General features: G+C 48.0%; 1 protein-coding gene across 1 annotated transcript in view; it reads left to right on the top strand.

Annotated features, from left to right (window-relative positions):
- Emilin2 (elastin microfibril interfacer 2) overlaps window positions 1–7317 on the top strand; it is a 60467-nt gene extending 53150 nt beyond the window's left edge. Inside the window, exons 5-9 of the mRNA XM_028874065.2 lie at window positions 533–904; window positions 1899–1931; window positions 2549–2677; window positions 4737–4769; window positions 6986–7317. Coding sequence (XP_028729898.1) covers window positions 533–904; window positions 1899–1931; window positions 2549–2677; window positions 4737–4769; window positions 6986–7317 — 899 coding nt within the window. The remainder of the gene's footprint in view (window positions 1–532; window positions 905–1898; window positions 1932–2548; window positions 2678–4736; window positions 4770–6985) is intronic.
- The last annotated feature ends 8236 nt before the right edge of the window (window positions 7318–15553 follow it).

Below are 15553 nucleotides of genomic sequence, written 5' to 3'. Positions count from 1 at the left end.
TGGGAAGTCCCTCCCTGGTGATCTGAAAGTGTGGGGAAGTAAGTGGTGGTGATGCTGCTTTGAGGTCAATGCCAACCACAGGGGCAGCCAAGGTTCCTGACATCTGCCTGGGCAGCCCTGCGGGAGCCAGCAGTGAGGCCTCAGCCTGATGTTGAGGCTAGCCTGCTTTAGAGACTGTGGTAGCCAATGACATTGGATCCTGGCGGTAATGTGAGTGATCTGTGATGTGAGCATGCAGTGAAAAGATCCAGGGTGCTGGAGCTGGGATCAGGCTCTTGCAGAGCATCGTCATCTACACTTGAGGAGGCCCAGCTGTCTTCCCAGCTCTCCCTGGCTTATCAGAGGCAGTATGACTCTAGTTCCTTCAGGAGACACCAGGCCAATGACCTGAAGCTGTGGCATCCTTTACATCCTGTTGGGGACAATGCCTCAGCTACACAGGTGTGCGTAGCTAATCAAGGGTTATGCCATGGAGGCCTCACACTGGGGACCTGGAAACATTTTAACATTGTTTCTCTTTCTCGCTGTTTAGCAGAGGAACCCTCAGAATTACCCCAGCCACCATCTGGGAAGACCCCACTGGAACCCACCAGACCTTCAGAGGAGGCCCCCACTGAACCACCCCACCTGACCCCACCGCCGCCGGAGGACTCTTCCAGACCACCACAGACAGGCCAGCGGCCAATCTTGCCCCAGAGGCCGCTGAAGCCGCCCCCTCTGCCTGCCTGGCCTGGCCGCCCAGGGCTGCCCTACCTGCCTGGCTCTAGTGGGGTCATCATGGAGACTGGAGAAGCTGGGCCTCCAGGAAGGATGGTCATGTCCGGAAGGGGCCTGCCCCAGGGAGTGGATGGACAGATGGGGCAGGGGCCCATTCCCAGCTCGGAAGGCTATGCAGGTGCCCCAGGTGAGTCCACCCTTCAGAGGGCACAGGAGGGCAGGACTGCCCGTTGTCGTGTGCTGTGGGTCTAGAGTTCTACCTTTAGGGGACAAAGGTCAGCCAGGTAGCTTCTAAGGGCGCTGGGGTTTGGAAGAAATAATGTATCGGCCATGGGCAATGATGCCGACAGTCAGAGCTGATGCCCTCTCTCCCTGTAACCCTCTCAGCAGCACTCAAAGGCCAGTGTTGGTGGGGTTTGTCCCATGTGTCTCGGGACACGGATGTAACCAAGCACACCTGCTGGGGACAATGCGTAGTCCCTTTCCAATCGGATGAGGCTGCCCAGCCTCCAGGAGCACCCAGCCACTGGCAGGGCAGGGGTTAACTCCTCCCAGAGATCTGATACATCAGTAGACTGGTTCAGGACCAGGACTGTCCCGTGAGATGGGGCAGTGGGGAGGAGACACTTGCTCTTAGCCCGCAGGGCTGTGGCCGTCACAGTGGCTTTTCCTAAAATGAGTCCGTCTTCTGTTTCATTTCATGGATGCTTGTGCACACATCTAATGCCACATGGTGTTCAGGTGGAGGAAGGTGTATGAATCTGTGGGTGGATTTGCCTTGCCTGACTGCTTGTACTCCTAAGCATAAGGTGGCAGGTGAAGAAGCCATCTCTCAGCTTGTGTTCTTGCTCTGTTTCTTTTTCTTTTTTTAATTTAATTTTACAATTCCATTCAGTTCTACATATCAGCCACGGGTTCCCCTATTCTCCCCTCTTCCTCCAGGGCAAATCCTCCCCCGAGGACTGCAATCAGCCTGGTAGACTCAGTCCAGGCAGGTCCAGTCCCTTCCTCCCAGACTGAGCCAAGTGTCCCTGCATAAGCTTCAAGTTTCAAACAGCCAAGTCATGCAATGCTTGCTCTGTTTCTTTAGTGACAGAGACCCAATTTGAACATTTTGGTGAAGGGAGAGAGTTCTGTAAAATACCTGTTCAGGATCTGACATCCCACTCTTTGTTTTTCAGGCTACCCCAAGTCACCTCCTGCAGCCACCCCAGGTATGTCAACTCAGCATTCTGAACAGAGTTGTTCCCCTTGGTGGTCTCTGGCCTGCACTTCCTGCCTCTTCCCTCTGGGCTGTGGGCATGGGTAGAGCCTGGAGCCTAGCCCTTACATACCCAACAGCCCTGAGGTCCTGGCCTCTATGGACTGAAAACCCTCGAGAGGCTCAGAGGCAGGAATTTCTCCTCCTACACCTTCTCTGTTCATGTTTTCCAAAGGGAGTACTGGGTGGGCTGGGCCCTGTGTGGTCCTGATGAGCTTTCTGAGGCCCAGGCTTTATTGGCTCACAAGCAGCTCCCTAGCCGATGCTCTTGATGTACCCAGCACCAGCCCCTGATGCAGCACCAACAGCCTCACCCACAACTGCATTCTTTCTTACACACATACCCAGCTTCCTGTGTACTACTCTAGATACACAATCCCCTTGGGGCTTTCACACGAAGTGTCCAGTGTCTCTCACACCTGTCCGACTCCCCAATTTCTATACTAGCTGTTGGTCTGGGAAGGGGAGCCTCGAGACCTTCGGCGGGAGGCAGAGCTTGTACCCCAGTCTACATCTCACCACTTTCAGAAGACAGGCCAGTCCATGTGCTCTTGCCTCTCTCTGCCTTAGGAGTGCCACTGCCTGCTCTGGTGTCCTTTTCAGCCGGTCTTACCCAGAAGCCTTTTCCCAATGATGGAGGTGTCGTCCTCTTTAATAAGGTGCTGGTCAACGATGGGGATGTATACAACCCCAACACTGGTGAGTGAACTGGGATTCTGTCTTGCTTCATCCAAATGCAGGTACCTGTCCGCCCCACCACATCCTCCCCACCCCCACCCCCAACCCGCCCCGTGCTGGGGAGAACATAAGTTGCTTTACCACCAAACCTCCAACTCCTGGGCTGCAGGTGCGGGAGGGAGCACATGGCCCCACCACACTGGCCACCAAGCACGCTTTATCTGTCAATCATCAGAGGCAGAGACTCCCTTCAGAATCTTGTTGTTTACGATGAGAGGCAAAAAAAAAAAAGGCTCTGCTCTCTCCGGAAGGGGCCTCACGTGCTGACGCACTGAGCCAGAACTAAACTGTGGACTGTGGAGAGCGTCTGCAGCACTCATGCCTGTTTCCAGAACCCTGTGAAGAGTGGTGGAACCTGCCACAAGCTGGGACTCCATGGCCTTCTTTCCCTTCTCCAGTTTGCACTGTCTCATACACCTGCTCACTCCCCCCCCCCCCATATGCTGGCACAGACCCCTTCCTGACAGCCAGACATGGAGCTTTCCTGCCGCTTAAAGGCAACAATTCCCTCCTACGCCCCTCGCTGGCCACCCAGGATGGTCCTGTCTGGACCATGGGGCGCTGTCTCTGCCTTTAGCAGTTGCTGCTGTTTGTGTGGACAGGGTCTTCATTGTCTTCCTGGTCGTTTTTAGCCACGATTCTCTCCACAATTCCCTGCCTGGTTACCATCTGGCTAAGTCACACTGGTTCTGAAATATCAGTTGCATCAAAGTCACTGGCAGACCTCAGAGAAAGAATTGAGGTATCCAGACTGTTTGGAGCAAAACTTAGCCATCTTTCTAATCTATGCTTAGAGGCTTTGTGCCAGAGTTGGGGGTTTTGACCGAGAATGAGGGGACTCTTTCACTTCTGGCTACACTGGTTGTAGGGATCACTTGTTCACTCACATGGTGATCTTCACAACAGGCCAACAGTCACCTTTTTTTTTTTAATTCCTAGAACCAGTCTCACGAGCAGGGCGGTACTATCAAGGAAGTTCACGTAACGGTGAGCTACCCTTGCTCCTGTCAGACAGGCAAATAAAAGCCTGGCCCAGTACACTGGGGCCTGATCTGTTCTCAGAGTCAGGCACTTCAAGATTCTAGCAGTTATAAACAGGATACAATTTAAATAGGAAGCATGGAAGGGGGCAGGGTGATCTTAGGCCAACTTGAAGGCTAGGCTCTGCATATAGCGGCCTAGGACCCTCCCTCCCTGGGATGGAGGCTGAGTGGTCCACCTCTAGCCACTTTCTTTGCTTCCCAGATCATGTGGGCACTGCATTAGTGGACAGCAGGGCTTCTGGCCACAAGTGGCTATCACCTGTACTCAAGAGGTTGAATCTTCTAGAGGAGGAGAGTTAGCTTGGCCTCCTAGGGTGGTTCAGTGTCTGCATCTTGTTGAGCTGGGCAAGCTTTCTTTTCATCAACTGTCTCAGGAATTGGGTCCAGCGGCCCAGCTTTTGTGTGTACACAATGAGGAGAAATGCCCCAAGAGACATCCAGGATTTAGGAAGGTGCTTTTTAACGTGGCAAGGGCGGGGTCTTGGTCCCAAGTCTTCAGGTAGCACATGCCATTGTACCTGGCAGAGCAGGAATGTTGGTGGAACAGGCTGCTTATCCCAGTGGGGTCAAGGCCAGTTTCTGCTCTCTAACCTGCTGCTATGTTTAGGTGAGAAGAATCACATTACTCCAAGCCCTGGGTTGTTGGAGCTCTTATCTTTGGGATGTTACAAGCTTAAGACAGTGGGCTATGAACTGAGGAACACGTTGGTATGAGCTGAGCGGTCTGCGCTCGGCCCGCAGCTCACACCGACGTGTTCATTTCATAGCCACACTGGAGTTCATCTTCATACTGAAAAACAGGTGGGGGTAGGTGGCACAATCTCCCAAGCGGCCAGCCTTCTACAGGTTTGCTGACTAACCATCCTCCTTTGTCCGGGACTTTGGGAGCTAAAACCCAGGGGCAGTCAGAGGGAACTTGAAGTGGCCTTGTGTGGCACCAACCCTGTCAGCTCACCTGTCTGCCTGGCTCTTCTTAGGGATCTTCACGGCACCGTTCAACGAGTGGGCGCGTAAGCCTACACTCAGCCAGATTCACTCCACCCTACAACCACGAATAGAGATTGCCTTAAGGTGTGAACGGTCTTGTCTGTTATCTCATATTAAACCCAGCTGTGTTGGCAGAAGATGGGGCTAGCCTTCGTGCGAGCGGATTGTGGGTCTGCATTCCTGCACACAGCTGGGTACAGGAGAGGCAGTTTCCCTGGATATGGACCACCAGTGCTGCTGCTGGTTTAGCTCTTTTCTAGTGGATATGCTAGGAGAGGCTTGGAGTGAACCTTTATAAGGCCTTTCCGAGTTACGCATTTATGCATCTTAGATAGCTGGATCGATGGTGTTCAATTGGTATGTGAGTGACGGATGGGGCCACGTTGCGCCTCAGGGATGCCCGGCATTCAACATGACTTGGCCCGTACTATGTTAACGAATTGTACTCCACGTTTGAGTGTGGCGTTTTCTGTATCCTTTCCTCTCTGCCACCCTTGAGCGAGAGTCTCGAGGAAGGTGGTAAATTGTGAAGGAAACTCCAGATAGGGATTAAGTATATTTGCTCTAGTTTATTATGTAAGAGTGGATGTAAGGGGAAGCCTGGTCTTATCGATTCCGTTTGTCTACAACACACTCCCTTATCTGTCTTCCCCCAGGGTTCATAAGAGGTTTTACTACATGTTGAGTATTTGCTGGACGGCGCGTAGGGCAACGCTGTCTACAAAGGCAGCCTTGGGATTAAGGTGAACACGGTGGAGAAGGTTTGTGGTCCCCGATTTCTTATGGAACCCTAAACTGTGGCACAACGAGATGACGACTTGTAACCTCACCTCTCTGGTAGAAGTGGCATTCCTCGGTGGGGCAAGGGGTCCTGGTGATGCGTACTGTACCCTGATGGGAGGTGTTGCAAGCTGCTCGCCTCTGCTGGGCCCCTTTGGAAGAATGTTGTTTTTAGGGCCGCATTTTTGCTTTCACTGGTAAGGAAGCACTGGCAGGCTGGAAGATTGCTTCCTCAAGTTACAAAGCTGCAACGTAGGAAGCATATACAATCACTGAAATGTGCTGATTGGGGCTCTGGAATCCCATGAGTTATAATTCGCGGGTGTGTGTCATTGGGCTGCCTGTACCGTAACTCTGGGAAAATTACATACTCTGCTTACAGGGCTGGATCAGCTGCTTTACAAATGGGAATGTATATCAGTACATTATCTTTATTGAGAGCCTTGTTTGGGCCCTCCTCCCTTGAAGACATGCTAATTATTAAAGTGCATATAGATAGGGAGCAATCAATAATACGATGTCGGAGAATCACTTTTTACTGCATTCTCCTTTTTCTTTACCGTGATTGCGTTGAAAGGGATTTAAAATAATAAAGAGGCCAACCTAGAGAACTTAAGTGACTTTAAGAAGGTGAATCTCTGCATAGAGGAATTTAATCCGAAACTTTAAACTGCTAACCTTTGCGCTAGCTCCAGGCTCGTACACTTTTGGGTTATTTGAATTTTGGGCTGTTTAACAGAGGCAAGAATGTTAACGGGGTTGATGTGTTAGGGCTCCTCGTGGGTCTGTGTTAGGGTAGTGAACTTGGTTTTACAGGGAGAGATGGAGGCAACCTGACTTTCTCATTTGCTCCACTGCACATGGTCTGGCTGCAGGGACAAGGCGAGCTCTAAGACTTCTGGTCCTAAGCAACATAAAGGGCCGCAGTAGGAAAAACGGATGGCTGACTGGAGCTGATGATCAAATCTGAGAGGACACGGCAGATTAGTCTATTTGGAGGCCTAGCATAATCTTTTCCTTTCCCAGCCGCCCTCCACACTGCATACTACAGGTTGAACACTAAGCGATTCTGCTAGTAAAAAGAGGCAATCAGTTCGCTCTAGCAGCTGTTTTAGCGGTAACCAGACTGGATGCCAATAGCACTCTTATTACGTTCTTCAGTTTTTTGGCAAAAGCAGAGGATAGGTGTCTTGGTATTGAAAATAAACCTTGGGATTTCAAACGGGTGGCCCTGGACCAATAGCATCATGTATTCTCAGAGTATCTCCGTTTTCGATTAACAGCATTGGGGAAGTCTGCTCCTAAAGGGTCTATCCAGACAGATGCCACGCTATGTGCCTGTCTCTAGAATTGACTCACGGAAAAAATCTGAAGGGGCAGCAGTGTTTTTGTAGAAACCCACTGGGCTAGCAGAGCCGTTGCGTTGCTTTCTTCCCTTTCGCTCACACTTTGCTTGAAGACTTATTCACGTGCCAAGAAACGCAGCCCAAGTGCTTCAGCTGCTTGGAGGCAAGCGACCTGACACAAGAACGCATTTTGTTTGGGCCACCTCGTGTTCCTCCGAACCTCCTGTTGTGTGTGACTCGAACTCCTACTGGCATACGGTTGTGGACCTTACTACCCTCTCCGGTGGATCTAGAGGTGAGGGTACCCGTGTTCACATTCTCCGGACACACACGGCAAAAAGTGAAAAATGAAGCCCCTGAACGGGCTCATGGCGGCCCTGGCACATATGGCAGGAGAACAGATGGTCAGGAACAGCAATCCTTGACGTCTTGGGGGATAGTGTAAGGAGTCTAGAGCGGTCCTCGTAGTAGATCACCTACAACCGCTCAATGTCGATTACTTTGTGCCCAATAGAGTACAGGAATAAACTGAGATTAAAGTTACGTTACTACTAGGCGCAGGTTTTTCAATTGAGCTATTTACAAAATTCCTGTAGACAACTGGTCTTGTTATGTCCCTCGTGCAAGGTGCCCGGTTCAAGCTACCTCCAAAGCTAGGACACGAACACCTTAGAATGGCACGCCATAGGGGACTTGTGTTTCAGTTCGGTAAACTAAACTTGAAATCACTGTGCGCTGTGGCGTGTACCTGATTAAAAGGGCTAGTTCATTAAGGACGTCCGGGCATTTCTCGCCCTGACAATGTACAATAAGTTCACCACCAATCCCATGACTGTCGAATGACTAAAATTGCCTGCTATGAAGTTGAACCCCCAAGGAATTGGAACTGCAAAGTCCTGTTCGCTGTTTGTATTTAAGTCATTTTGCTAGATCAGCCCACGTGGCCCAGGTCATTTCCAGTGATAACTGTTCCCTTGCTTCACACACTGGCAGCAGGAAAAGGGGAAAGTAAGACACCTCATAGTTTGGCCCATCTGTGGCTTCTCAAGACCGCGACCTTCTAAGGTCGCCCCTATCCGCTTCCAAACACCATGACTGTTGTATCTCCTTACGCATCTTGTCTGACGCGAACGGGTATGAGGAGACCCACACGCAGACACAGAGGGTGGTGTTTTCACTAGCGGCAGTGAGGGGGCCTCGGAGAACTCTAGGGTCCTCTTGACGGAAATAGGAAATGGATCGCCTCTGCTACTAGCCATTCTCAAGTTAAACCTTTTAAACTGTTTCTGAGGAAAACCCCATTTTCCTATCTAATCAGAACTCTTCGCTTTCTAGGTAAAGTATACAATGCCACAAAAGAATACTCTGGGTTTCTCTCACCAGGCCTCTCGTGGCCTATTAGAAAAGGAGCCGCAGCAACCACAACAAATTCCATTAAAAGGAATCTGTGACTCCAACAGGTGTACGTTATCATACATGCGCGGTGCATCGTCTGAAAATGAGATCACCAACTACTTGGGGTTTGTGATTCAACGATCATGTCCACACGTGCGGCTGCTTCTCTGACAGAAAATCAGGACCTCCGTTTTACTGGCCAATCAATCAAAAGGCTTAATTGAGAGTGGGTCATTCGAGGCTACGAAGACAAGCTGCAGACTGCCCTAGTGAGAATCTCGCACTAAAGGCTGCTGATGTGGAAGACCAGGAGACTATGGTAGAAGAATGAGTCTCCACCTTCTTAATGTCGATAGGTCCCATATCTTGCAAGAAAAATTCCCACAGTGGATCGGCAGATAATCCTGTGGAATTGACCTTCTACTTTTCTGATATGCAGAGTTTCACAAGTGTAGCGAAACAAATAAGTAGAGTTTCCTTGCTGGTGTAGTGTAAACTTTATCATCGACAAAGACATATAATGCTATTCAATATATGACTGATTAATTTAGAGAGTCTAATCTCTGCACAAAATCAATAAGAATGGTTCAAATCCCTGTAAGGAAAGAGCCCAATGCACTCCCAAGTTTATGTTTGTCGTTACCTTTATGTAAACATTTTCTCGTTTGTAACTTCATGTAAAGGCGATAGCAGAAAGACATTACGAACACATAGTGGCCTCTCGTATCCTAAAGTGGTGGTGGCGTGTGGCGTTAATTGTTCCTCTCCTATAAATATTGAGGGCCCGTTCAATATTCTGAAAAAACACTGAGCCATAACTGAGGTAACTGCATCGTGTGTTTTTTTTACGGTTACACAACTTAACACTGCTTAGCTGACATGCCGGACTGAACCAAATCTCATGTTATCAGCGAACAGCTTATTTATTATAAGAAGCAAAGCTTACTCTCTTGTCTCTAATAAACAGAGACGTGTCTTTTTTCCTAAGCCTGAAAAGGCATTCTTACTCCACCATAGTTTAATATAACCCTTGCAAGCATTTGCTCTAAGCTTAGGTTAGGAGCCTCGGTGTCCCAGATCTGATACAATGAAAGGTTTCTAGTCGACTAGCCTCTCCTTGCAGACGAACCAATTTGCAAAAGAGAACGGTATGTTAATCATTCTTTGTCATCATAACGTATTCCTCTCTCTCTCCTCCTCCGTTTACTCATCCCCAATTCATTGTTGGCAAAATTTCTCTATTCCAGTTCTCTAGGATGAGTCTTTTATTTCTCACCTGGTTATCTCACTTCTCATACCTTTTTCCGTTTCGTTACGATTCTCCTTCATGGGAGCGAATAGTTAGTGATTTCAGAAGCATTACAAGAAAGACGGATCCCGTTTCCATGGGCATACAGGTGGATTACGACTAGGATCAGAAGCTTCCTGCCCAGGAATCTGCGTGGCTCTGTCGTCTTGGTCCTACTTTCTACTGCATGGATGGTTTGATAGCAGCTTTGTGGAGTTGGGTTGTCAGTCACAATTATGGACTATTTCTTGCCAGCCTGGAACTAGTGCAGATCTAGTTGTTATTTACTCATAGGATATGGAGGCATAGAAAAAAGGGTTAATGATTGACATAGGCCCAAGGGTTCACAATGTGCCATACACTTCACCCCAATAGCCTGGGCAGAGCCAGACAAATCATTTTCCTACTAGCTGTGCAGAGCTTCACGACATGCAAACACTCAAAGAGAAGCGATAAACCGTGAGAAGTCACAGGAAGCTGGTAGACTGAGGGCCTATTATCACAAATGCAATTACACTGCATCGTAACAAGTTCAGAGGCCCAGTATCCTCACCTCAGGCAGCGTCTTCCCTTCCAATAGTCATCTGTCACTGACCGGCAAGGGTGAAAGAGACCTTGCACAAGAAGCCATGCGTAAAGGGTTTTAGGTGTGCATGAACACAGCTATGATAAGGCATGTTGCCTCTTTCACAGAAAAACAAATAGTTCAATTTGTTAACAAATTTGGCAATGGACTTTTTCTCAGACAGAACATATAATGCGCTTTACATAAACACAACAGTAATAGTAAAATACATACCTACTTTTCAGCACGAAGATCTCCTTTAAATTAAGGGAAAAAGAGTTACATTTCGTTTAAGCACCTAGATACCCACCCTGATCGTGAAAAGTCGGGTAAGTGAAGGAGGTGCTATTATGGCATGGATAAGGCTACTATGGGGCAGATAGGATCAGCCAACATGGTCAGGTGATCCCCATATCCTATAGTCTGGAGGCTCTGAAAAAGGGCATGTTCCAAAAGAGAGCCAAGTCTGTCAAGAAGATAGGCAAACCATGACTACCTAGCGCACAAAGTACTTACCAGTAATAAGGGCAAATTATAAAACAGTCTATAGGAAGGGGAGAGACGACTAAGCAATTTGGTCTCTACCAGAGATTGTAGCTTGAACCTTAGCTCACGTTTACACTAAACACAGCAGGTCGATACTCCCTTCAGATTCTTAAACTCTAATGGCGCCTTAAGTCCTAGGGGCTGTGACGATGAGTGTTAGCGTTGACCATCATGGATGTTCAATTGAAGTGTGGCTCATGGGTCGTATTTACAACGCATGAAGTTGTACTTTCACTATACTGGGAAAGTCTCCACCTACATCAAATCAACCAACTTGATTAGTCGATACTAGGCCTAGGCTACACAATACTATAAAACTTGGTCATGAAAAGGAGACGTACCACCTACTTTATGCGCACAACTATGCTCTATAGTTTCACTTGGTGGTACAGAGCAGCTTTACTGGGTGTCTATCCTTTCTGTGTTGCGTCTTTCCTGTGGAACGCTAAGCTGCCGAGCTTCCAAGCAGTTTGTACCACTGAACGAACTATGTTTTCTATACCATGAAGGTTTTGTAGTATGTTACGTTCCTTATTAAGAGAATTTCTAACGAGTAGTCTCTCCCTCGCGCACTATCACCTCTTTGCAATCATGGTGAAAAATGAAACGCAGAGTAGACAAGAACTCTCCATCTGGTAAAATTGACCACCGGGCACCACCAGTTGCCCACTTCTTTCTAAGACCACTTCTCTGTGAGTATTATTACTCATTCGGAGAGGGCAAAATTACCTAAACACTGACCAAGGACAGTATCGCACCACATCGGTTCTAAACTAAAGGGCATGTAATAAGGACGGAGTGGGAAATAGGCGTGGAGATAGTTGCCACTTGTTATCTGCAGTCTCCTCTCTCTTGCTTCCAGCATCGGGCTGACGGAGTTTACTTTGTTTCGTCTTATGTGTGATGGGACGCTGTAGAGAAACCACTGAAGGTCTCTTGGATTGTGGTTTCTGGCCTACAATGGCTCTCTTGTTGATGTTCCCAGAGTCCATGGGGTTCGTGGCAGGGGTTTGAACCTTTGGATCCAGCCAAGCCTTCTTTCTGATCACTAGAGTGAGTCCCCTGGAGATTCATGGATACAACCCCCCACTGGTCGCCGATCTGCTCTCGTGACATTTTGAGCAAGGAGGCACACTTCATTAGAGCCCATGTGCAGAACTGCTGCGCCTTAGAGAGGAAATTGTAATGGGTTGATTGCCTTCTTCGCTATTGCCCTCTCGGGCCACAGTTGTCCTCTTGCTCTGTCAGTGTCCACTGAGTTAGAGCTGTAAGATGAGAGTCGACTGTGAGGCTGGACACTGGAAAATCACTTGCGCGGTATGGGTGCCTAGCTTCTTTCGGGGAATAGGATCAATCTCTATGTACTGGATCTACTAGCCAAGCTCCTTCAGGGAAACTGCGATCTAACTAATGTGTGCTTATCAATTTGATCTGGGTTCGAGGTTTTTGCCAGTAGCGGAGGCTCAAGAGGGCGTGTCTCCGCCTGGCAACGATCTGAAGCCAGCAGATATTTCCAGAAAACCTGTCGCTTTGAGGTTAATGATCTGTACTTTGTAAAAGCTCCAACTATGTCAGGTGGACCACTGAAGATAAACGGGTACAACACTCCCCTAGGGAGCGCCAGGGCATATTCTGCTCCTCTCAACGGTATACAGGCGAGGAGTCTATTATGTCTTGCTTTCTGGTCATGTTTTAAACGGAGATGTTCACTCTCTTACTCCAAGACATCAAAGAGCTTAATCTGATCTTGTTCGTGTCTGCTAGGTTTTAGAACAGTAACCTCAAACAGCTCATTTCCTCACTGTGCAGTCAGCGGCGCAGGTGTTGAGCATAAAGAATGATGAATATCCTGCTACCGGTAGCCTCTATCCGCGTCCGGAACACTGATGTGAGGGCCCACGCTGGGTCTAGTGGGTGCTTCGGATGGGTGGCTCGAGCCCACGGATAGTTCGACTGCTGTCTCCCTAGTTCAGTGTCAAGAGTGGATGTGTCCTGTAGGAGAGGATACATGGTAGACGAAAATCGTTCTGCTAATCATACAAGAGGGACTGGGAAACCATCTGAAGAAAGCCCTGGCCTATGTAGCAAAGAAGAACAACAATCTCAACTGTAGCAGTTGGAAAATTTTTACCTCTTTACTGGTGTTGTATTCATAGGTGCTGGTCCATCTTTTCATTTCTGACTTCTTTTCATGTTAATTATCGCAGGTGAGTGGTGCCAGAAGCAGCAAAGTCCGTTCCAAGGAGAAGCATGTGAGGACCCCCATGTGGACGGAGCACAGGTTGGTACCTCAGGCTGAGTTTCCCTTATTCTCTGTCCAGCGTTGCCTGAGTGGGTTGGCCTGGTAAGGTGACATTTATAGAGGGATATGCGCAGTGCTCCAGCTTCGTGGGGAGTCTCTGTCCCTTGTTGAAGTGGAAACAGGTTAAATGACTGTCCGGCTCCCTGGAGTCTATTGTTTTAAGACGGGTCCTCCAGTTCGCCTTTCCTGCTGAGAGGGTGTCAGTGAACCCAAGGGTGACCCAGGCTGAGGCCCATATTTTTAACCACAGGCCCACTGTTCAAAGCTAGGTCAATCGTCGCAGGTTCGCCGATCTTACTGTGGCCGAATTTGGGTCTCGCCAGGAAGCAGGAAGGAACTTGAATCGTCTGCGGCAGGGAATAGTGCCAGAATTCTGTTCTTTACCTGAGCGAAGTTGGAACACGTGTTTTCCTAAGCCATCACTCAGCCTGTTTTAATACCTGAGAGGGATTTGGGAAAAGATACACGACTCAGTTACTGTTCAACTTCACGATCTTATGTCTAGCACAAGACCATGGGCCTGTGAAGGCTGGCTTTTCAGATAATCAGTAAGAGGGTCTGCTTCAGCATTTACTCTTCAAGCATGCTTCTCTTGTGTAGCTTCTGGGCCGCCCTCACCTTCCACAGTGGTGCCCAGAGCTGTTCTACCAAACATGAAAATGAAAAAACAGAGATTTTTCATTACGCTCACCATGGCAATCGAAAAATAGCTCTGCTTCCTCTTAGGACGACATTGTGGAACCCACTGTCCAGTGCATAGATGTTTCTTTTACGTTGTTCCTTCTAGGTCTCAATTGGTGGTTGCTAGTCTCCTGGAGAATGTCAGCTTATGATGACGTTGTTTGGTTTGCTCTTTTCCTGGTTCCTTTCTTGTATCTAATTCAACCCTTTGGACTCTCATCAATGTTGGAATTATTCTTATTTATTAGTGCTGTGAACTTGCGCGCCTTGGTGGTGTAAGCATTAGAGCTACCTCTGGTGGTGAAGTAACAGCAGAAGAATCTAGTCTGTGTTCCTCATAGCAGTTGATACACATTGCATGGATTGATGCCTGAGTCTTTAGATGTAGAGGCCACAGAAAGTTTGCTTCTGGGTAGTCAGAAAAAGGCTCATACGGGCAGATAGCCAGGTTCCCTGTTGTGTCCTAGAGATAGCCTATCTGGAACGTATACATCTAGATTTTTGCAGCCCAAACAGTAGGGATGGCTTCTCCCTCTCCTCAATCAGCGAATTTCGTCGATGTAGCTCACGAGGATAACTGTCACTCGGGATGACAGTTCCCTAACGGATCATATGAAGAGCTGCAGTAACCTTGCATCAAAAAGTGGAGTTTCTCTGGGCTGTCAGGACTCTCGGAAGGCCGGTCAGCAGGGCCAAGAGAAACAGTTACTCAACAAGGTGTAGAAAGTGGAGCCGCAGCAGAATGAACTGAGAAAGTCTAAATTCATATGGACGCCTCTCGTTGGCGGGGTCGGCGGGGGGGGGGGAAAAGACAATATCTCTCTTGATTGTAGATACTCCTAGGTGTGGATTTACAAAATAGAAGTAGCAGGCTTGCCCAGTGCTTTTCTTCAGGGAAATTTGCCGAATAAACCGCCTACTGAAGAAATAGTAATACCCTGATACACTCAAGTTGGGCTGAAAGGCAGAGATCTTAAAGTTCAAATAAGGCTATATTTAATGCGACTCGAAAATCTGAGTTTTCAAGGCCAAGCTTGGGCTAAGTTACTGGGCTCTTGTTTCACCAAAAAATTTCTCAAAAAAGGGACTGGAGATGATACTCGATTTGGTTAAGAGCACTAGGTTGTCTTAGCGAGGGAACCTAATGTTTTAAAATTTTCCAGCATTGTTATGGGTGCTGCAAAAGTCTAAAACTTTTTAGCCGGCTATGACTTCCTATTTGAATGTTGCAAGGATCGGATTGCTCTCTGACTTTATCTAGCACATTCGGCCAAGGACTCAGGACTGCGTCTTGGATTCATAAACCAGTAGAACATATTGGGTATCAACTAAATATAAATCATTGTACATGTATGACCATTTAATAGTATCTTACATATTGCACTATGAATTTATAAATTTTTTTTAAAGGGTTTGGAATATATCACAGCTTCAACTTCGCGTAAATTACATGGCTATGATGAGTGCGCAGATTGGGTGTTTAAGCACGAACCGACCAAACGGGGGCATTAGCAGGCACTTTTCCCCTCTTTCTGTGAGAAAATCTGTGCTGGAAGAAGCATGTATGAAGGGCTCGTGTGCCAGGCGAGGCGGTCGCTGCTTGAATTCTGCTCACATCAGGAGATACTAACAACGACATCGCTTTTCCAAGAAGATATCGTTATGGGATGTAAGTGAACGGGTATGTTGCTCAAGGCATCAATGCATAAGATCTTCAGAATTGGCATAAACAAAGGGTGCTTGTTTCAAGTCTGAGACGGTGGCATGAAGTAGTCTTTCTCTAATTATTCATAATTCAGACATAAAAGTTTTTTAGAACCCTTCTAAAATGGCCTTTGTCTCTTTTATAATCACTGCTTTCCTAAAAAAAAGAAATAACACCAAAAAGAAGCATTACAAAATGG

This window comes from Peromyscus leucopus, chromosome 13 (assembly GCF_004664715.2).
Source record: "Peromyscus leucopus breed LL Stock chromosome 13, UCI_PerLeu_2.1, whole genome shotgun sequence".
Classification (NCBI taxonomy): domain Eukaryota; kingdom Metazoa; phylum Chordata; class Mammalia; order Rodentia; family Cricetidae; genus Peromyscus; species Peromyscus leucopus.
This window is presented reverse-complemented; position numbering and strand designations above follow the sequence as displayed.